Source organism: Lepisma saccharinum, chromosome 21, assembly GCF_977018435.1.
Source record: "Lepisma saccharinum chromosome 21, izLepSacc3.1, whole genome shotgun sequence".
NCBI lineage: Eukaryota > Metazoa > Arthropoda > Insecta > Zygentoma > Lepismatidae > Lepisma > Lepisma saccharinum.
The window spans coordinates 36,202,868-36,226,892 of NC_139249.1; the positions used below are offsets into that span (position 1 = coordinate 36,202,868).

The window sequence follows — 24,025 nt, forward strand, 5'->3', positions numbered from 1 at the left end:
CCCGTGATTTATCTCCATCTATCTCTGCTTTGTGCTACCACTTTGCAATTTCTGCACTGGGTCTGGAAGTGTGAGTTAAAATTGCCCATAAAAGTCTGAGAGTCTGTTTTGAAAAGGATACGTTGGAATCATGCGCTAATTTTCCATTTATGGATGAACTCGTGGCTGAAATCGATACACACGTAGCTTTGGTTTCCCTTGATTTTGTGGAATATTATGTGAAAAAGCTGTATTTTGTAATTTCATAACAGGTATTTTAATATTCTGGTGTTTCTGAATATTTTGAAGCAAAATTACGGTGCATTGATGCTTATATAATTGGGGTAGAATACTCAACATGTTATATTAATACAGTAAAACCTCGTTAATCCGGACTATGGGGGGGATAAGTTGACCAGTTTAACGAATGTTCGGATTAACTGGAATAACCTAAAAGAACAGTAGAAAGTACATTAAAACTCCGTTTATAGCAACAAAACACGTTTATTATGGTGTATTTAAAGGGCATAGTCCTAAATACACTATACAGTAAAGTACAAAGTCTGCGGGAAACAGAATTTCATCAATGGTTGACTGCCTTTTCTTTGGGAAGTTCTCTTGTTGACTTCTAGCCACATTTAAAACCTTACATTCTGCCTTTTTTTTTGTCTGGATTAAGCTAAGTCCGGCTTATCGGGGTTCGGATTAACGAGTTTTTACTGTATTTTGAAAAGCCTTTTAATTGTTATCGGTCCAGCCGTACTTGCAAGGGATATTTTCAGAATGAGTGGAACAAGAATCACAGTCATAGGGTTGTAGAGAGATGGGGAAGAGTATGAAGGAAAGACGGAAATAAAAGAGAGAAACAGGACGAAAGTAGAGTTAAACCACATTTGTGGTCGAGTGCGATGACCGATCCACTCACGATCTCGCCATCAAAGGTTTCGGGTTTCAGCTCCGACCTGGGCATGAGTGTTCCTTTGCGCGTGCGCCACCTTATCTGTTCCATTTAATCATCAGTCATCCTCATCATCGCAATTAGCATAAAGAGAAATGAAAACATTGTTAGATGAGATAAATACTAGAAAGTGTGAGTAAGTAGCCATAGCAGCCGAATCTGAACATATATGAAACCGCCATTGTCTGTCGACGCCACTGGACGGGGATATGCTTTTCAGTTAAATACACCATTGTAGAACACTTCTCAATTGTTTGAGGATCGGGGTGTTTAATCTAATCTTGTTTGAGCCCATCCCCTCTTTTTTGAGAAAATTGATTGTATGTGTAACAGAAATGTATTTTAGTTTCCTCCATGCTCTCAAGTTTCAAGTGGCTTCGTCATGGTTTTTACACAAAATAGCTTTTTAAGAGACCTTGTAAGAGGGTTTACGTAACACGTCATTCACTTTCTTTTTTTGCCCTTACAAGTGAAAAAAAAGAGAATCTTTTATGCACGTGAAGGTGCCGGAGCCCGACATGCATAGGGTCTTGCAAACAAAAAAAAAAAAAAAAAAAAAAAAAAAAATCCGACCTTGATCGATATAGAAACACGGGAGAGTCTGCTGTCGATTGTCTTCTGGTTGCTCCCTCTGGTTTTCCTTCTCTATCGGACATGTCCAGGTAATAGGGAACCGCAAATTAAATACACTCTGGCCATCCATCACTTAGGGTTGGCGGGAACCTTTTCAGGCGACACGTGCTCTGTCTGAGGGAAACAATTAGATTTGGCCTGTTCGGTGATCTGTCTCCCAAATGCTTACAATGTATCAGAGATACACATCACATACTGTAATTTGTGGAGAGAGAAATTAATTTAGTTAGTTTTACTAACTGCCATTCCTAAACACGGTTTATAACCGCAGCCTTCCTTGTATCTGTCCGTATCCTGGACAAGACCAGTCATCGGTTTCTCTTCAATTTATTGTAATAATCACCATTCATCCTCCTCGTCGTGGTTAGCCAAACGTTGCAGAAAAGGAACGCAAAGAGAAATACAAATAAGCGCTAGTAGTGCATGTAATCTTCTCCACCCACTTGTTTTCATCTTCTTTTGTAGGTCAAAATATATATCTAAGATTGTTTCAAAAACTCATAATTTAAGTACCTCTTGCACTTGAAGGCAAAATTACTGTTTCGTTTATTCTTGCTTTTGAATTCTTTGATATTATACGAGGGAATAACAGTCAATGAATTGAAAATAAATTCAAACTAATTAAAAACACTAATATGGAATAACTAGTTGCAAATATAAATTCTCTCCAGGAGTTTTGCAATTATAAACATAAATCTATTTCTAGGACTATTGATGAAAATACAGTATAAGTCGAGAATAAAATAGCATTTTCACAGCAAGAGCTTGGAATTGTGATTAAAGAAAAGTTTGGAAAAGTTTTCTAATTTGTAGAGCTGGTGAAATCTGGGAACTACGTTACAATTTAAGATATGGGAATCTTCATATAGTAAACCTGCTATACAGCTACGGAGATTTCAAACGAAAGCGACACACGTCGCTGGGGAACGAACCAATCAACAGCAACGTTTCACACCATAGCGGCATAACATGCCTTATATTGGTGGAATCCTAAGCAACACTTGTCGCTTGGGAGTGAAATCTCCCTTAAAGATAGATAACGAGTAACATTTTAGTAGGCATTATCGATAAATCTATGTAGGAGGTTAAGGCGTTCTTAATGTTCATTAGCTCAGAATGATAGCCAGTTTTTGTTGGAGCATGTGTCTATTGCTATGGATTGTACGTTTTAACTAACTGAGTCCGCCCAAGAGTAGGTTTTCCAGTAGTATCGCAGAGATTCGACTTTATATGTTTATATTAAAGTACCATATTAAATAATTTTCTTTTACTATGTTTACCTACTTTAATAGGCCAACATTGTTCATCAAAGATGTTCGTCATTTTCATCAATTTCCTTCAATATGAAACATTTTTCCTCTTCTCTCCAAAAACCTTACTCTGCTAGCAAGCCTGAAGGCGGGAGAGCCAATCAGATATTTTCATTGAGAGGAGAACCGCAGCTGATTGGTTAGTACATTTAAACTTTTGGCGGGAAGAAGAACGCCTTGTAGGCCATTATCTTCAGCCGCCTATTGGACAGATTAGGTGGTACTATGCGAAATTATTTACTTGGATCGCATCGTATGATATTGCTGTGGACAACCAATTGTTTACGGGTGGGGTAAACAAAACAAACAAAACAAAAAAGTGAAGACTTGTGTAATTGCATGAAAGACCGCTTAGTTTCGTAAGAAAGTAGTCCCCAACCATCTCTCCTTGAGACGTTATAATTGCTCTGTGTCCGTGCGGTCAAGCGTAAGGTTACATGACAGTTTTGTGTGCTTTTGCTTTCCACTTGATGCTCTGCGCTCAAAAAAAAAAAAGAGAAATTCGCTTCTGTTGTCAGCCAGCTGTCAGGTAGGGTGCCTTTTAAGCAGCAGGTATTCTAAGTGTAAATGTTTAAGTGGTTGAATAGAAACTGGCTGTGGATAGTTCTTCAGAGATAACAATCTACCTCCTGGCGTGTAAAATTACACACTACAAAAATTAGCACAGAAATTCTTGTAATGGCGGCTTAAGATACATATTTTACATGAGAACAGCTCCGTTAGCAAGTAATGGACAATTAATTGCTGAAGAGAATACACCTGAAGATGTAGGTATATCCAGATACTTAGGTCTATTTTTAAAAATTGATTTTAATGTTCAATTCATTCATCCGGGTGTTTTTGTTTTTTTCATAACGGGCTCCGATCTTCCATCTTACATTTCGTAAGGCTTAGTTTAATGTCATATAAAAAGCCAAGGTTGTCAAGTTAGTATGTCGTCTGACTGCCAAACATGAGATCCGGGTTTGATTCTCGGGATATTTTTTTCTGACAGTGCCCTTAAATAAAGTGCTCTGGGGTTCACCCAGCTTCTAGTCAATGGGTACCCAGGACCAGCCGGGGGCGTGGTGCAGATCACATCGCCACCAATGTGGCCTGGATCTAGAATGTGTGGAGTCTACCTCCGCACTCTTTTATGTGCCTTCATTTCCTCCTTGCCGGGGTTCTTCCCCATTTAGCATTTTGTCTAGTACATCTTGTAGCACAGTTCCTTCTTTTTTTCACAAACTCTTTCCAGCACAGTATAATTTCTTTGTCAGCCTATTTTACGCGTTAACAGCTTCAAATCGCTCTTCATTTCTTACCTCCGAGACTCACGCAACGCTACACCACACAAAACACTTCATTTAGTCTATTCTTTAGTTCTTTCCTCAAAAGACCACAAAACACATTTCTTCTATTAAAGGCTTCAGTCGCGCAGAAACGATTTTTTGCTTGAGGAGGTACCAAGTTAACTTTAAAAATCTCAAGAAAGAAAGAGGAAGAATCTACAATTAGTACACGATTGAGATTCAATCACACATTTTAAAATTACAATTTTAAAAAATTCCTGTGTCCTTTCGGAACAAACTGAAGCTAGCATGGAGAGCATGTTCTTGGTTCATTTGGCTTTCTCTAGCTTCGCGTTTCGGAAATTAACATGTTTTGAAATCTTGCACACTGAAAAAACACTAAAGCGTATCAGACAATGGTCCAAGAAGGTCCACATCACATTTTGGTCAACGTTTAACCTTAGCTATGCTAAAATAACACAGATAAATAGTTGTAATCAACACCATTTTAACATCACTGAGGGTAAACGCTGATGAAAATGTGGTATGGAGGAGCTCCTGGGCCTACTGTCTGTCTTAACATCAGTTTTTCTTTGTTGGGGAATATATAAAATCTAATAAACTGTAACTACTTTCACTTATGAGACAAATTTTCGAGGGGGGGGAGGGCATAATGTGGATTGGCAACTTTACCCCCGGTTCCTGCACTACTGAAAGGCTTCCTGAGAAATGATAAGTGGAAAAGTTTAGGTAATGCATAACTGTCGTGTTCGGCGAAACATGTAATGTCAAGAAACGTCTGATTCACCGAAACGTGCTTCCAAATCGAACCTGAGAATCCTTGAATGGGAGGCAACTTGATTAACAATTACAGTTGACGAGCTGTATCTTTGCTGGTGACCTTGGCTACTCCGCGCAGTGATCTACATTTCCGTAGTTGCCACCTACTCGCTGCTTAGTTGGTCGGCAGTAAGGACAACGCAAGGGGAACGACGCGCATTGGCTACGGCAGCCTGTAGCTCCTCCCCTTGCTACTGCGCAGCCGTGCTTGGTCAAGGTTCACCCGCACAGATGCAACTCGTAAACTCTAGGCTACCTATTATAATCTCTAAACTCAAAAACAACAATGATAATAAAACGTAGCTGTCTGATGCATATAGCGATTTTAGCGAGTAGAATATCCTTTGTTGCTCCTTTTTATTTCTTTTTATATTTTTTTCCTTCTTCCTTGTTTTCTTTCTATGTTTTGTTCCGTGGCGAATGTCACATTGAATTAATAAAACGTCCTTGAGAGCAGGATTACTTGGTTTCAGTTTTTGTGGAGAACAATACCTGTGTTTGACTTCGCTAATGCTTCCGTGTTTATCCAGCCACAAACGATAGTATTGTAAGACGAGAGCTCCCTGTTTATATTAGCAACATCATCTCCCTGGGTCTTTCCGTAGGACGGTCCTAATGGCCGCAGTGCCGAAAAGGGTTTCCAAGCAATAATAATTGGACGCTTGTCGAGGCTCGAAAGTGGCCCGATCCATTACTATAAACACATCCTTCTCTTGTGGATGTTTGCGCAAGGATCGAGTGTGCGTGCAGAAGGCGCCCCCTCTCCCCCCAGTGAACCTTTTTCGCTTTTGTATCGTTGACGTCATTTTCTGCTGTGCTCTTTTGCGACCTTGTGCTACCTGCTTGAAGCTCTGCGCACGCATTTTTAATACACATTACGTGTAATGGCGACCTTTGGAAGAATAGTCACGAGTCACTCTCCTTGTTCGCTTGTTCGCACTCCCCTTGGATACTTTGCGGTAAAAGTGTTTGTTCTGTCTATATCCTGGTGTTGTCTTTGTTATCGCTTGCTGATTGTGCGTGGGCGATGCATTTCAAACGTAACATTTAAAAGTGGCAGAGGCAGTGGTTCTAATCTTTCCCTGAATTTCATGCACTTCTAATATCAGGGCTCCTCTCACTGACCTGGTAAACCTGGATTTTTTTTTTGCCAGGATTTGGGAGATGATAATCAAGTTTTGCTTGTTTTTTCTTTCTTTCTTTGAAACAACTTCTTGATGGGTTCATTCATATAAAACTGTTTAGCAATTTATTTTTGATAATTTGCGTTGAAAAGTGTTGAATAATGGAGAACCTGACGGAAAGAGTATCGACACGAGACGTGGCAGTCTTGAATATATATGTGTGTGTCAGAGGCGCAACCACGAATTTTTGTCGGGAGGGGCAAGTACCGGGATAAAAGTACCAATAATAATAATAATAATAATGTTATAACATTATTATTATTATTATTATTGATTTGCTTTATTTTACTTCGCTTCTTGTGCCACTTTTGGCTAAGTTCCGAAAATGGGGATGAGTGAGCATGATGAAAATGATGAATGGATACTCGCAAACATCCATGCCCAAGCCTAGATTCGAACCCAGGATCAACATTATTATTACTATTAGTAGTGGTAGTATTAAAGACTTTATTATCCTCGTCAATTACGCGAAAAGGGGGTAGAAGTTTCTGCTAAAGCATTTGTGTTCGAAGAAACTATTTGAATTATTTTTTTAACCCGTTCAACTTCACATTAATAACGGAAAACGAGCACAAACTATTTTTGAAAGGCAGAAAATGCTTGATAAATGCATTCCAAATATAATTCTTTTTTACATTAACATGTATAAGTTTCATGCACGATATATGTTTCACATATAAGCAAAGTGAAGTATCGTGGACACTAATTGTGTACGTATTCAAAGTTTCTTTAAAATATATTATATACGTCATATATTATTTAAATACATTACACAACCAATTCATCCATCTCACAATAAACCAACAGCAAAAATGACATAAATTGTCTCTGAAATGTGCACGCTCCCTTTCCTCCAAACAATTGTTCATGCATTTAAAACAAAATGAAGTCAAGTCTTATTCTCTGTCTGGTGATTTACATTGCAATACAGCGAAGAAATAGAAATTGCGAGCGAAGCGAGCAAGAAAATTTTTAGATCAATTTTTTTGCAGGCTGAAATCAATATTAATTTAATAGGTCGCAAATAATTTCACGGAACTCCATGGCATTATATCATTTACAACTTTTGTGCCTCCTCGATGGTGTAGTGGTAACATCGTCGCCTTGTGATGTCCCGGGTTTGATACCTGGTGGAGGCACATAGTGGTTCTAAACCCACTTTAAGCTATAGGCCCAGTCTCAATTAGCCTTTTTGTGCATAAAGTAGACTTTAAAAAATCACAAATCCATCAATCAATTTTACAAATGTTCTCATTTAGATCGTTCGCCGCCGAGGTCCGTCTCCCGCCGTCCCCTAGCTAGGGTTCTGAACTCGATAAGACTAAGAGAAGCAGCTATTGCGAGTGAAGCGAGCAAGACAATTTTACGAAAAGTATTTTTATTTGCATAAAATTTGAAGATCGATCTGGGCGGTAATTGCCCCCTGCAGGTACACTTGGCCGTCAATGTTTGCTCCCCTAGAACTCATTTTCGACCAAGGTTGGGGGGAATGCCCCCTGTGGTTGCGCCACTGGTGTGTGTGTGTGTGTGTGTGTGTGTGTGTGTGTGTGTGTGTGTGTGTGTGTGTGCGCGCGCGCGCGCGTACGTACTCTTATCTGGATAATGTCTGGAGCAAGCGAACGAAAACAAATCTCTGCGCAAATAGTGACTCGTGAGAGGGCTCGACCAATGAACGTGTGAGAGTAAAAACGAGTGTGCATGAAGAGGAAAATGCGGCTGAACATACCAGCTGTTAGCAACAGAGCATACTGCTTCGCTCCGCGCACTCGGTTTGCCCCCTTCCCTACCTGTATGCCATGCTCCACACAATTCCCATGTCAGAAAGTAGTGCAAGCAGTATGTACGTTTATGTGTTGATTGATTTTTGGTCACCTTTGGCTAATCTCGAAGATGAGGATGGGTTGTGAAAATATGGAATTGATGAAAGGACAGTCACAAACGAAAATGGACAGCAAACAACAAACGCCAGAGCCTCGCTAGTCTGCAAAATGCAGTCCAAAGTGTACTATCTGGAAGAGAGACTGATACATGAGTCCATCCGGAAAATACCTCGTACGTTACGTGCGCGCACAAACTTTTACATCATATAGAGGCCATTAGAGAATATGAACTCGTACTCACAGTTTTTCTACTTGATCGCTCGTTCCGACGCTACGAACCCTCACAAAGAAACTTTTACCGAGTGTGTGCAACCACGCTGGACAGGTTCACAGTTGCCGCTAATGGGTTAACTTTCCAATTATGTTAAACCAAATATGTGTGCAATATATCGGGTATATCTGCTTAGTATGTGTGGATAAGTCACGTGGTAAAGGTTTTTAACCTCTAAATGTCATACATTATAGTTTGCCGAAGTCTCGAACGTGATCTGGAGAAGTTGGAAAGTTAGGATAATATAATCCAGCACCCACTCAGAATAAAAGTTTGTTTGAAATAACAACAACCAGTCTCTGGTATTTGTTTAAGTAGGTCCAATTTATTATTGGCCTGTACCAAATGAAGGGCTCGAGAGTAATGTATGGTAACTGACATTTTGGTCATTATTGAGTTTATTAAATAGAAAGGTTATTAGAAGCTACAGTGATAAATTGTTTTCGTGTTGTGTTGACCAATTTCAGAAGGGTTCAATGAGTCCAATGCAAATTACATGCAAAAATGTAAGGATGGCTCTTTTTATTTTGTAACTCAATGTGATCAAAATGTCTCTTACCATATTTTGCCCCGATCCCTTCAAATGATTTTACTAATGGTACCCATATGTTTATATTTATCAAATAATTGGTCATAATCATCAAATTTAGTTAAGTTAAAGGCTACCAGATTTTTTGTTGATGGTTAGCAAAAAGCTGAACCAAAACTTATTTTGTTAATTCGAACAAATCCGTGATTTTGTGTGCAAGGGCTGAAAAAATGGATTACGATTTTTACGCCCTTACGACCACTTGCAGAATCAGTAGTTGTCACGGATTTCGTCATAGTTGGAATCCTTGGAGACGCGGCTTCAATGCATTGCGTGATAAAGCTCTCCCCCCCCCCCCCCCCCTCAGCTCGCGAGTGTATAGAAGACATTAGCATTCCGTCCGCTGGGTCTGCAACCGTGCTTCGTGTGCGTACGTGTTTTTTAATAGCTGGCATCAAGGACGGCGATACACGTTTCATGTTAGCAGAATGTGTAAGCGCTAATTCCGCAATATTTTGCGATTACGTAATTTCCATTCACTGCCCAGTGTGGCATCCCATTTCGATTCTTGAGAGAAAATGAAAGTATGCTTAGAAGCAGCTCGGGATCACACTCTCCACTGTTTGCCATAATGACTTTCTATATTGTATTGAGACTTTTTAGTTATTAATAGTTGTTGATCTCCTCCGTCGCAGAATGGAAAGCACGCAGCACTACGACGGCAGAGGTCCTGGGCTCGAATCCCGACCAGGGCATAGCTGTTTGTTATGACAATCCCTCCATCAATTTCATGGTTATCATCACTCATCCTCATATTCGCGATTAGCCAATAGTGGCAGAAAAGCGAAGCAAAATAAACTAAAAGAATGAATCGGTCATCTCTTGCGAAGTATCCAATGCACTAAACGGATGGCCATGAAATTAGGCGGGTGGCAGAAGTTCGCGCTGTTGCCACGTCGGAGCACAACCCCGTGTGTTCGGAGGTTTAAGAGAATGAACGATCTTGTAGAGTTGGTCTTTGTTATCTATGTGATACAAACTGACAGTATAAAGCTCAGCGATGACACAAAAGTGCCGCGGAGAGAGGTCTGTCTGACGCTCGAACTAGGCAACGCAGCTCGATTGACGTTGCCACGCAGTGCGCAGGAACCAGCGACTTTTGTTCCGCTCTCGGTTTGCTTTTTCCATATCTGGCACCAGCGCAATTCTGCCCAGCCGCCTATTTTCATAGCCGTGCGTTTAGTTCGTTGTGTATTACTGGTTGCCTGCCTTTAATGCTTTTGTGGTTTTAACCTTCCCTTTTTGCTTTATACTTGAGAACCAACTCATTTCTGCCTGTGACCGTACATACACGACAGAAAAGTGACATAAATGCTCACACTCCAGATTTCTTGTTATTGTGGCAAGTACCTGTAAAAAAGAATCTTCCGGAATAAGCAAGAAAAGAGTATTTGTTCTGGCAATACTGCCTTCTGATTCGTAATATTCCGTAAGCTGCCGGTTACATAAACCAGCGGATATGACGCAATGGTAGTTGATGTATGAGTTTCGAGACGCTATTTACTGTAAACGGCCGACCCACCTTGCGCATGAAACAATGTTGACAGACTTCGCCGCCTAGTACTTTTCCACGTCCTTGTCTACGATGTTTGCTTCTGCAAATTCACGGACGTGTAATAAGAAGCGGCATGCAATTTCGCCGGAAAGTGAGATGAATATCAAACACCTTTATATTTTGCATATTTTCAAAGGCTCGTAACTCGGTAACCAAGGAAGGTAGAAAAACGCCTCATGTCTCGTTTGAAACTACACGAAACGTACAATTCAAAACAAGCCTTTGGTTTGAGGTTTCATCGGCATACAACTGTTCAAACTTCAGTGGTTCAGATTAACCCATCATAGATTTTGTTGATCTTCAGATATTTTCCTGGCCGAACTTTTCTCTTTCGATGTGCAAAATTTGGCGAAGATATTTTTTCCAATGAGTGGAAAATGTAGTCAGAAAGTTTCCTGTTCGACAGGCCATTGTGGGCTGTCGATGTATGGTACGCATTTCCTGAGCATTTGGAAGACTCAGTTTTTCGTTCATTCAGCTACTACCACTGTGCAAATTAAGCTTTTTGCTTTGTTGGGGGGGGGGGGGGAGGGGTGCCACTCAGTGGCGTATTTGAAATTTCACTTTGGAGGGTAGATTTTTGGGGGGTATGCAAATTCGGATATGTTACCAGCCAGTAAAGAAAATTTAAGGGTGGTAAAAACATCCCTGACAGGGATAAAAATAAGCTTCTTTTGCCGGGGATAAAATTCTCTGTGGGGGCTAAATCCCTGGCATTCCCCTCTCCCCGTTAATTCACGTCACACGCATTCATGACAATTTAGCTAGACAATACAATAGACTATCATCAGTTTCCGTAGGGCTGTACGCTAACTATGGTTGAACTAACACAATGAGAGAGATTAACACACTTTTTTCTTCTTCTACCTCTGCACTATTGATTATCGCCGGTTCTCGTGGCGGAGTGCTCAGAGTAACGCTCTACGTATACAGGGGTCCCTGGTTCGAATCCTGGTCGCGCATAGGTATGTTGAGACTAACTCAAGAGCTTAAAAGAGCGACATAAAATAACCAAAATAAAAACCATTAGTTATCTAGCAGTGTGTTATCAGTGTGTGTGTCTTCCTATATTCCACATCAGCCAAGCATCATCTACAACAGTGAGACCGCGACCCAGTTTTTTTTTTTTAGTCTGTGCCTTGATCTCAACAATTCAGTCATAAATACCTTTGTGTTTTTAACCGTATACATTAAAATTAAATATTAAGTAATAAATTTAGGCATAGTCATAAAGAGTAGTAGTTCGATTATGTCTAGGGTTGTTGACAAATATTAATTTAGGTTTAAATTATTTGTCAACCATTGGATCTGAGAAGACGTAGTTTCTTAGGCCAACATCATAAAGTTGATTTGATAAGTGCTGAATTTCGTGGGCTTGTTGCATTTTGAACGCTGGAAAATTCCAATTAATACTATTATACTTGAAACATTTTGAACTAATTTGATTCTAATTATGTTCTTTAGAAGTAGTTGTTTCAGCGTGAAAAAAATTGCAATTTTTTAATCCACATCCCATTGAATTTATACATATTTATAAATGCTCTTTGGCAAGTTTTTCACAGTTTAACGTTTATTTTTATCGAGGAAGGAACCCTTAAAATACTAATTTTTGTATTTACAATTTTACCTTAAATATTTTCTTTTAGAGAAATTCAATTTATGAACAACCCAATTTGATTCCTAAAAAGTAGTAATTGAAATTCTATTAAATTGTTTTATTATTTGAAAGAAATAAACATTCATTGTAATTGATGATACGAAAATACTGACATTCGTTTTACAAAATATTTTGTAATGAATTTCTCATTACATCGGGAGAACCTCTGCCGGCCAGTTATAATTGAGGCCTGGACCAGCCGGTTGAGAAACACTCAATATACCAAAATTATATATCGTTGAATGACGCTCGACAATTCGATTCAGGAACGTTACAAACTTGAAAAAAGCCCTCTTTTTAACACATATTCATAAAACACCAAAATAATTTTAAATTCCTAGTTTTGATTGCAGGTAGTTAATTAAGTAATTGCGTGTTTCGTTAATCTCTTAAAGTCGTTGCCTCGGTCGATCTTCTCGGAAGACTGATTTATCTTCTGTCTACGTTTCCGTGGCTGATGTATTGCATTCCGTGATCCAAGTTCATCGCCGCCCCCCTTAAGCTCTTGACTGCCCGTACAAGAGGAGTTCAGCAGTTCACAAGAGTGTGTCTAGTGAAAACTTGAATAAAAGAGCAAACCGCCGCATTTCTTTTTTTGGACCTCCTCGATGGCGTAGTGGTTCCGGGTTCGATCCCCTATGGAGGCACGTTACACAGTGGTTCCCACTTTAAACTCCTGTGTCCAGTCCCGATTAGCCTATCTGAGTGTACTTAAAGATAAACCGATACATCGGTATTGGAAAGTACCCGTTTGACTTTATTACCTGAACAGACCGATACTATCCTAGCGTTTTGGTCTTTCACGGGGTCCGTAGAAAATACCGCGCTACTCTCGCGGAGTATAATTATCCCGGAAATTATGCAAAATTCGAAGTTTGTTTTTATTTTGTGTGAAAAACTGGATTTTGTGGTTACATAAATATATTTTAATATAAATTATACCGGGTGTCCCAGAAGTCTTTCTCTGATTACAAACTTTATTCATATCCGCTATATGCAATGTAGAGATGTGAAAGTGGTACCAAAATGTTTGAAAACTAACCAAGTTTATTTGTTGCAGGTTTCAGTTATGTGTCTGTAGTGTAGCAGTGTCGGTGTCAAGGAATCCGGAATTAATGCTCTTGACATCGGGTGGCATCTTTCCATACAATGTTTCTTGGACTTGACAGGATTTGGGAATGAAGATATATTCCATTTTTTAAAATACCAACTTATTGATGGCAGATATTCTAGACGAAAGAATTCTGTACATTTGAAAGTTCCTCTGCACTGTTATTGGTGACCGGGTCTCGTGATACCAGAGGACATGCTGAGCTTTTTCTTGATTTGTGAACATTTCCGGTTTTCTGGGCACTGACACTGCTACATTACAGCCACGTTACTCAAACCTGCAACAAAAAAAAAAAAACTTTGTTAGTTTTCCAACATTTTGGCACCACTTTCATATCTCTACCTTGCATATAGCGGATATGAATAAAATTTGTGATCAGGGAAATACTTCTGGGACACCCGGTATAATTTAAGCAAAACTCTTGGGAAATTGATGCATATAAATGGATGGAGTGGAATTCTTACAAAATAATATGACATATATTTTGAACGACTTTTAATTGAGGGACTCGTGTGTAAAACATGGTGATATTTTGGTCATTTTTGAGTTACAAAGTGAAATGTAACATCATTCAATTTTCGAGTGAAATTGCCATGCCATATAATTTGCAGTGGACTCAGTGAAGCCTTCTGAAATTGGTAAATCCACCAGGAAAAATATTTATCTACAGTATAGCTTCTATTAGCCTTTTTTTCTTAATGAACTCAGAAATTACCAAAATGTCAATTACCATGTTTTACATCCGAGCTCTATTGTAATAATAATTATTACAATTTTCAAGCATCGGTAAGAATATCAGCATCGTTATTTGTATCCGTTCGAGGTAGTATCGACCATGTATCGACTTTGCTCTGACATTTATTATACCACTCTTATACAGCTACAACTATGTTAGTAATCCACTGCTACACCGCGTTGTCTCATTCTTCCTACTCCCATCCTCCTTCTCTTCAATGGGTTAACGTGACCAAGTCGTGCGAGCTGCAAGCACGGTAGGGTTCACCCCCCTTGCGTGTGCAAACTCGGACCGTTTTCGTTCCACCCCACTTTTCCCTCGCCCTTTCTCGCAGTCTTTGTGTTGAAAGACTTAGTGGGGTTAATTTTCAGGGTTGCCAACGTGTCACAGAACCTGGGACGTAGGCTGCCACCCCTAAACGGTATGTTTTAGCTTCCCCAAACCAAAATTAATTTCACTCGTCAGATTTATACACACTCATGCAGGCATTCGTTTTTTTTTTAATAGTCATGTGTAACGTGCAGTCAGGCCCTCACTCTACTTCTATTCCTTCCACATTTCCTATTATGTACAATTTTCTTCAAATTGCGAAAATCGCCCGTACATTGTCCATCAAAAGATCGTTGTAGATATGTTGTGAATCAATACAGGAAAATGAGCAACTAAATTGAATTAACCACGTATCCTGTACAGGTAGGCAACCTTAAACTCACATCGAATTAGCATATTGCCTAAAATTCTAGGGTGTGTGTTAAGGATAGATACGAGATCGTGACTTAATGTCCGAGACTCTTGGTCTCGTTCGAGATTTCGGTGTTAGATTTGAAAAGTTTCCATTTACTTCACTCTGTGACTTCTTTGCTGTGAAAGTTTACATCCCCCTTTCTCTGTTGCATTTGTTTTTCTTTCGTCGTTTCTTTCTCTCCTTCCCACCGCTCATCCTCCACCGAGACTCGAGACGATGCCGAGAATGAGGCAGGCATCAACAGCTCGAGGCTAGACTGATAGCAAGTCTCGGAACAATCCTAGAAGGCGAGGAGCCAGCGCGTGTCCAGTGACAAACGAAACGAAAGCGCGCACGTCGCGTCGTGCAATTACCGTAGAATGGTAAAGTGGCTACCAAGACTTGAATTAACGAATCACCATTGTCCTTTTGTTCTCGCTGAACCCACAGCGCAGTTGGAGAAGAATGGTAGATCTTCTTAATTGCGGACTGAGTGATAGGTGTGTTGCACGTGAAGGATTGGGCGCACCTCGTTCGGGTGGTGTCACGCCCGCCTTTCATATTTCACATGCGGATAATTAACGGGGCAGGTAATGAGTGCTTTCTTATGCGATGGAATCTGCGTGGTGGCGCTTGAAAATTCCGCGTACACCTACCTCCGTGCATGCAGGGGTCAAACACGGTGACAAGTGAGCATTGTGAATGGGAATTCGATATATACTGTCTGCAGCACACGTGTGTTTTCAGGAGGCACGTTTTCCTCGTTTCAGTTTCAGCCAAGCGCCAGGTCCGTTACGAGGGAGATCAAATGAAAACCTTAATTTGTTTATTTATAAAATAGATTTCTGCGTGTAGGGCTGCACAAGTTTGTTGCATTTCAGCATAGAGTCTGTCCTGGTAATCCCTGGAGCAAGAGAGGGGAAGTGAGTACATGGAGGGGGAAATGCGGCCACAGCCACCAGCCGTTTGTAGTAGCGTCCACTCGCTTTCTCCCTTTCTTTACCGTTATGCGCGTCCTTGCTCCACATATTCCCGTGAGTGTTGAGTGCACGTGCAGCCACTTAATGAGTCCAGTTCCTATTGGCCTATCCGAACATTTTCGTAGATTTCTCAGTTCGATTCTATTGGTTTGAGATCTGGCGACTGCTAAGGCCACTCGAGTATTTTGGAATCGTCATGTAACTGGCACAGTTTTATACTTTATGGCAAGGAGCATTGTCCTGCTGGAAGATATTGTATGCAGGGAGAGGGAGTATGAATAAGTTCCGTGAGGATTTAGTGTCAGAGAGACCTGGTAATACCAATTATAAAGCAACCGTAGTTTTAGTTTAAAGAAACATGTTAACAGTAAACGTATCTCTAAAAAATACATGTGTTACTTTCCGGTAAGTTCGTAACGCCATGGCATCATAAGAGATATCAGCAAGCTATTATGCCTAGTCGTTTGGGCACTCGCTGTTAAGCGCTTCATCATTTTCCGGAAACTGGACATTGCGCTGTGAGCCACACGTGCGTGTCGTTTGTGTGTTTTTTACCGCTCGCCTGTTCCGTGTCCAATGCACAGAGCTGGAAAGGTCCCTCGGGCGGAAAATTGGCGGGAGGCAGAACTCAGGTCTCCCCCTACACGTTTTATTAACCAGACGGAATCGTCGATGTCGGATCTTTTTTTCCACTCTAGTCAACACGAAAGGAAGATTACCGTTTTGCGTGAAGTATTGGCGGTGATTTATTAGCGAGGTTTACGAAATTTTGTGTCGAGTGTTCGCTTGAATGGTTCTGAAGGTGTCATCCGCCCTCTGAACGTTTCTCTGGCATCAGTTTGAATAAAATAAATATGAAGACTTACATGTGTTTTATTATGTTTGTGGCAGTGGCGTATGCTGAGCCCAATACCTGGACTATCCCACTATAACACGTGGCCCTAGGCTATGGAGGAAGGAAGAAAACTAGGCTCGCTTAAACCCCCGGTATAAGTCGTTCGAGACGCACATATTTTGCTCGTTCTTGGCGTCTAAGGAAGCCACGTTACCATCCCAACGGCAGCAGGTTTCCAACTTCAAATAATTCAGGTTTCCAACTTCAAATAATTCAGGTTTCCAACTTCAAATAATTCAGGTTTCCAACTTCAAATAATTCAGGTTGCCAACTCCTAAGAATTCAGGTTGCCAACTCCTAAGAATTCAGGTTGCCAACTCCTAAGAATTCAGGTTGCCAACTCCCATGAATTCAGGTTGCCAACTCCCAAGCATTCAGGTTCGCCATTATATTTTTATTGAAATTAGTTGAATTCTCAGTTTCTAATCAAATTTTCTTCTATATGTTACTCTCTAGGCTTCAGGCTTCTCAGATAGCCTAGAATATACGTTCCTGGTACATGAGTAGCACACTTTATAAGGTTGAACAGTTGAAGAATGTGCCACTTTATCTGAACAGGGATGTAAATAAAATGTCTCATGTATTTACATTATTACAACAAATAAATGGTGGAACAAAAATTCAACTTAGCTTGAACATATGCCGGCTACGGTATTTTGAACTTGTTGGCATTGATTTCACTTGCCTCTCATTCTTTTTAGCTCTACTACTACTTTTCCAAATGAATGCAGCAAAACACTGAAATTTTCGCGCGCAATTACAGTAGAAATGAATTGCAATAAAGCGTGTACATTCTAAATTTAGCATGCAACGAAGCCTAGCCTCCCTGCCGTGCACGATTCCACGAAAATCCTTTCACCTTAGATCCAGAGAAGACAAACAGTTTGAAACAGAGTTGCCAAATTTAGCTCTTCTCCCACGTTACAAATGCTCAAGTTAGCAAGTGTCGTAAAGTAACTATTGATAACGTTACTTCTATTGCCAAAAAGTAAAGGCTACAGTTGCATATACTTTTAAAAGTAGCAAGTTACAGTTAGAATTCCTGAAACAAAAGTAATTGTTACTTGCAACTATTTACTTCCAAACGTTGATATATCGTACAATCAGCCTACAGATAATAGTAGGCAAATTGTCCATCGCTAGTTTCGTTCCTTGTGAGATAGAATTGTACTTAAGTGGGACAAAGGGTTGTTCTTTCAATTCTTTCTCTTTGTGGAAAACTGAATGAATGGACAATTTGCCGTTGGCTGTACTTAGTTTATCAAGACAGTCGGTCTAACAGAACAACTGACTGCCACGCGGGAGAACAGAGTTCGATTACCAGGGTGAATCATCTCAGGTCGGAATTTTTCGACAATTCAAAAAGACGCTGTGGTTCACCCGGGGTTAAAGGCAGCCGGAGCATGGTGCTGATCATGTCAGCTTTAATATGGTCGATGTCGAGGATGTATGAAATCCTACCGCCCATTCCCCGTATACTTGCGTTCAGGACAGGGTACAAAGGACTGGGCAGGGAGAACTTTTCCACCTGGTTAAATTTAATCGCAGGATGTCGATGAACAGTGGTACTACTATGAAATAAAATCTGGTTCAATTTAAAGTGGTATCTGTACTACTGAAAATTTGCCCCGTCGGGAAACTAGGTGTCAGAATTGGTCGCTGGGGATTACATAAAATGTTCGAAAGAACAACCACAGTACAACAGCCATGTCCTGTCAAGGAGTCGTACTCAAAATTTTGGGGGTTTAGACCGCTGGCTGAAGCGTCAAGAGCTTGAGTGCAACCATTTGTAATTTATAGTTCTGTTCTATTCTCTACTCCGATGGATTTGTGAAACCTTGTGGATAGGGCATCACCTTATAATCATTAGATCCCGAGTTCGATTCGCTGGTAAAGGACATTGTTGTTTCATATCGCTCGTAAAACTATGGTATCCGACAAATTGGTATTCACAAAATCTGACTTTCATTTGTAAACGTATAACTCGTACAACACAATTACAAGGAAAACTTCTTTAGATAATGATAAATACACATGCAGTTAAACGGTATGAACATTTTTTCGGCAGTTTTTTCTTCAGTGTTCTTTAGCGTTTCTAAGGATATTCTTGCTTTTTCTTTTCCTATGGCATTTTGTTGCAGTGCCGAATTTTTTGCGTAAAAAAGTTCTTGTGTGGGTGCTTGATATGATACTATAGTTTTAGAAAATGTTGCTAAATTGTACGTTTAACACGAAATATACTCATTGCGACTTCAACTAATTTTTTGGCAGCCGATCAACTCTACGGAAATAAACATTCACCTTGAATTGTGTACACGCCATTTTGCATTCAAGTTTTACGTGAGCGCCACACTATTGTGTATTCGTGCACAAAAACCTGGAGGCGTGATTGCAACTTGCCGTGCATGTAAACAGTCGGGCACACAATAGAAAGCATTTGCGTTTGCATTCAAGGCAGTATGGTTTCCAGAGTCATTTACGTGGACGCCGCACCTCTACCTTAACAACAGCAATCTGAAGGCCCCAAATTCAATATGGAAGCTAGAAATTCCGAGAAAACAGATGCTTTGTTGCGTGTTTACATAAGCAGCCAAATTCCTCTTCGTTTTGCGTGGGTGTGTCGTCGGTGGTGGCGAGTGTACTTAATAATTTTGCGTTCATAATATCCCCAAGGCTACTCACGAAGCTTCGGCAAGGAGTGGCGCTGCTTCACCTTGACCTTCTAAGCCTGTCGCCCACTTCTGGAGGAATCTTTTAATAGTGTTAGTTTGCATGCATTTTACCTAGAATAAGTGACCTACTCAGAAAATGGGATTTCTCAATCTCATCCCATGCTAATCTTAGGAAACTTTAACACCGAAGAGATACGCGACAAACGTCTCTTGGAAACCGACCCTCGGTAATCAGTGCAGCCTTTCGAACCTAAGCGACACGACATATTGCACGTGTCGCTCGGACTGGACTGTTTTCTCAATGGCGTGCATCATATCATCTCGGTCTTTTGTTCACGCATGCACGGTGAATGCTTGCTTACAAGATCGCCTGCAGGATTCTTTCACCGGGGGTGAGCAGTGCTTAAAGTGGGGGAAATGTAGGCTCATGCTTTCCCCCAGTTAAGAGAATTCTCATAAAGCATCCCCAGCACTAGGATAATTTGCATAGGCACTTAATCTGCTGTCTGTCAAGACACCTCTCGTCTGTGTTTTCACACTACACTTTCAAACTTTGAATTGTATGAAATCTTTCCAGATATCTCGGGGAAGGGAGCAATTGGCTCCCCTCTGTGGGCGCCTTGCTTGTAGACTGAAGAAGCCCATGTCGTTTGTCACTTCGGTGTGAAAGCTCCCTGAGAATTCAGAATTTTTATTGCCTGTGGGAGGAAATATGTCAAAACAAAAGTCCGATTACTAAGACTAGCCCCTTTCCTTTCGAAAATCCTGAGTACAGCACTGACTGTCCATAAGTTTTCAAATCAACAGCCGAGGTTCTCTTTTCCCAGCTCCACATTCCGAAGTTTATACCCAACTGAACCAAGGAAAAGGAATCTCCTTCCTTCTTAGAACATTTGGGCTGCCATACATAGTTCTTTTTTCATCATCCATTATATGAATTTTGGTATTAAAACAAATAAGTCCACTTTATGGTAAGATGTGTCAGTCGGGACTGAACCTACAGTTTAAAGTACAGGGTGGCTCAATAAATCACTTAACACCCTCAGTACAAGGCCACTGCGGCATGGAATTTGAAATTGGCGATGACCAATCATTGCCTGGCCAAGGGGGAACCATATTGACGCCACCCACACGGTCGGCGGCCATCTTGATGTCCGGCATCTTGAATTCAACTTCAGAATTTTAAATGGGAAGGGGGTCGTGCGACATATCAAAATGGGCTAGAATTTCACGAGAAATGCAATGGTGAAGGTTTTTTCGACATATCTTTAACCAGTAAAAAGGTATGACTGAATTCTTGTACCAATTTGCTCCTTTTCGAGGTGTTAGAAAAATGCCTTAAAATTTGTTTAGCGCATCGGTAATGCATCGAGATCAAAGTGATGTCTAGGGAGAGAAGTTCGCATGACATTGCACACGATTTTAATCTGATACATCCACGAAGAGCTGCGCATTCTGAATGGTTGTCGCGAACAATTTACAGTGTGACGCTTCCATTGAATTAAAAGTCCTTCACAGTGACAAGGCTAATGTTTATGTTCAGAAGGAAGTTCATAAACAGAATATGCGACCCTTCTCATCTGATAACTAACTTTGGACAGAAACTGCTTCACAACGTTCCCATAGTGTTCTGGCGTTCCTCCCTATTGAAAAAATCTCTGTAAAGAATACCTTCTTCCATAAGCAAGGATGAAAAAACCTGTTTATTTAGCAAATCCAAGTAGCCCTAAGCATTAAAGGTTCCGTTGATGGAAAATTGACTAACCAATCGTGTTCCACACAGTACGCCACACCATTAACTTACCAGCACTAACCATTCAGCTTTGATCTGTCGAAAATGGGTTATCAGATAAAAAGCATCGAATATTCTGTTTATGAACTTTCTTATGAACATAAACATTAGCCTTGTCACTGTGAAGGACTTTTAATTCAATGGAAGCGTCACACTGTAAATCGTTCGTGACAACCATTCATAATGCGCAGCTCTTCGTGGATGTATCCGATTAAAATCGTGTGCAATGTCATGCGAACTTCTCTCCCTAGACATCACTTTGATCTCGATGCATTACCGATGCGCTAAACAAATTTTAAGGCATTTGTCTAACACCTCGAAAAGGAGCAAATTGGTACAAGAATTCAGTCATAATTGTTTACTGGTTAAAGATACGTCGAAACAACCTTCACCATTGCATTTCTCGTGAAATTCTAGCCCATTTTGATATGTCGCACGACCCCCTTCCCATTTAAAATTCTGAAGTTGAATTCAAGATGGCCGCCGACCGTGTGGGTGGCGTCAATGTGGTTCCCCCTTGGCCTGATAACGATTGGTCATCACCATTTCCATGTTGCGCGCTGCAGTGGCCTTGTACCGGGGGTGTTAAGTGACTTATTGAGCCACCCTGTAGTATCTGGATCACTGCATAATGTACCACCACTGGGCATGGAATCAAGGACTCCTTGTTTACCACTAAGACACTGGGCGGCCCAATTTTAATGTTAGAACTTGAACTTGTTTTTAATGCGAGAAAATAATAGTTTTACCATTGGTGTGTCAAAACGTTTGAGAAATGGAAATCCTTAAACTTTTAAGTTGTTCATGTATTTTGTTCAATTGAAACTCTGTGTGCATGTTTTGTTCATCATTTGCAGAACACTTATTTAGTACGGTAACAAACCATGACCACATTTCATAAAAGTTCTACTGGAGCTTGATGCTCAGCAAGAACTTTTTCAAAAATACCTCTCACTTTAAAGAATTGTGTTGATTTTCTAAATCCTAAAATTAGATATCTCTAGAATTCAGAAGAATGTTTGTGTAGAGTGTATTCAGTGTCATTTACATATTTACAATAGAAAGTATGTTTATTGTGCACCATGGTATTTTTAGATATCTAGACTAAAGAAAAAGCTTTCCACACAAAGATGTAAAGTTATCTGTGAGATGAATGCAAGTGTCCAGCATATCCTTATGGAAGGCAGCAATCATGTTGAACATGATAATTCTGTTCTTCCATTCTTAAACCTATAAGGAATCCTGAAGACCTTTATCTTCTACAGCAGTCTTTGCATCCGTTTAGGAAGCTGGGAGTTGCACATCTTTGTTCAAGTGTTTTCCTTGCCCACTTGGTTTTTCTACATACTATGGCTCTTGTTATTGGTTTTATGAAGATGAGCTTGCCTCTAATATTAAACAAGTGTCTTCGTATCTGACACTAGGAATGATTCATCTCAACATTCCCTCATCTCAACACTTCCTGCATGAAAGCTAGTATTTGCGCATCTTGTTAGCACTCTCTGTGTGGAACTTATAGAAGAGTACCAGGTGGTGAGGAGAAATTGTCTCCAAAATTTATTGAATTTCCCTTTTCGTCCTTAATCCATATGCAAGTCTGTGCAATAATGCTTCCTAGACAGAAATGATGCTTCAGTATGGATCTTGATTCACTCAATGGATCTAAAACATTTATACAAAATGTAGCAGCAAGCTTCACTCATTACCAGAAGTGTAATGTAAGCTCAGGATATTTCATTAATATTCAAGAGTTTGGTGTGATCCTTGAGCTTCATCATAAAATTATAGTGATCTCCTACCCAGTGGTGAAGCGTAAAGTTGTTAGCAGGGTAGACACAAAAGTGCGATAATATCCATTACTTGCTTAAATCTGTAAAAAGAAAGGGAAGGGGGCTATGTCATGGAGAGTTGTTCAATGTCTCTCCAGGTGCTTCTTTACTTGCCAGTGGCGTGACGTTTTCAAAAGTGTTGTTACCGGCCATCAGTATGATAATTATGTCTTAGACTTTCTCCTCCTGCCCACCAGATGTCATCGACCTAGATTTTTATTCATGTCGTTGTTTTTTTTTTAACCCCTGATTTATGCATGCACCTCCAGAAAGAACTACCAATCATGAGACATTGTGAAAATGCAACAAATAGTGCTCGATCCCTGTTGTCAATTCTTCATCACTTTTTTGAGAGGAAAATAAGGAGATTTCACATTGAAATGACAAGCGACTCACATCGCTTGAGGATTTCACCAATCAAACACATACTGCCTGTCATGCTGCTTGTGTCACTTGTTGCTTTGGTCTGATATCTCCCTTAAAAAGCAGCCACTTGTAAATGCAAACCTTTATTTAGGTTCTTCAACAAATGCTATTAATTAACTGACAAGGTCTGCAATTTCTGATTGTTTCTCCCTTTCATTTACCACAAAACATAAGTTCTTCTTCATAATACATGAGAGAAAAAACATAGTAGATATAAGGTGATAATTTACTTTTGATAATGAAATTTTGGTGTTTAAGTTATATTAAACTTTGATTGTTGAGACATATGTCATAAAATGAAAGGAAAAAATATTTTATCTTGCAGAATTCAGCAAAGAGAGCCAGTAGTGTGCCAGCACCACGCAGAGCAATATACACCTCAAATAAACCACCACCCCAGTCATCAGGTAAGAATTAATGCATTGGTACATGTTAACATGCTTCATTAGATTCCGAAAGAGGTCACCGTGCTAAGGGTCATGAGAGAAATACCTTAACATTTCTAAGCAATTCGCTATGCCTTTAGACAATAGTCTTGGAGATTGGCCCATTTGCATTTCCTACTTGTAATCTTCTCAAGTACTGTGTGGAATGTGCATTTTACTGCTTGCTCTAGCATTGTTGCTAATAATTGATATTAGTATGCAGTGCTTAATATCTTTAACACATTAAAATACTTACGGAAGTTTCAATTGTTACATGTGAATAGCGTATAAGTACAAACAACCAGTTC

The 24,025-nt window shown here is 40.1% G+C and overlaps 1 protein-coding gene across 8 annotated transcripts in view; it reads left to right on the forward strand.

The window, feature by feature from the left end:
- Positions 1 to 24,025, forward strand: part of chb (CLIP-associating protein) — a 391,332-nt gene that overhangs the window by 294,111 nt on the left and 73,196 nt on the right. For all 8 annotated transcript variants that reach the window (XM_083142339.1, XM_083142344.1, XM_083142341.1 and 5 more), the window contains one exon: positions 23,618 to 23,699. In XM_083142339.1, the coding sequence (XP_082998465.1) occupies positions 23,618 to 23,699 (82 nt within the window). The remainder of the gene's footprint in view (positions 1 to 23,617; positions 23,700 to 24,025) is intronic.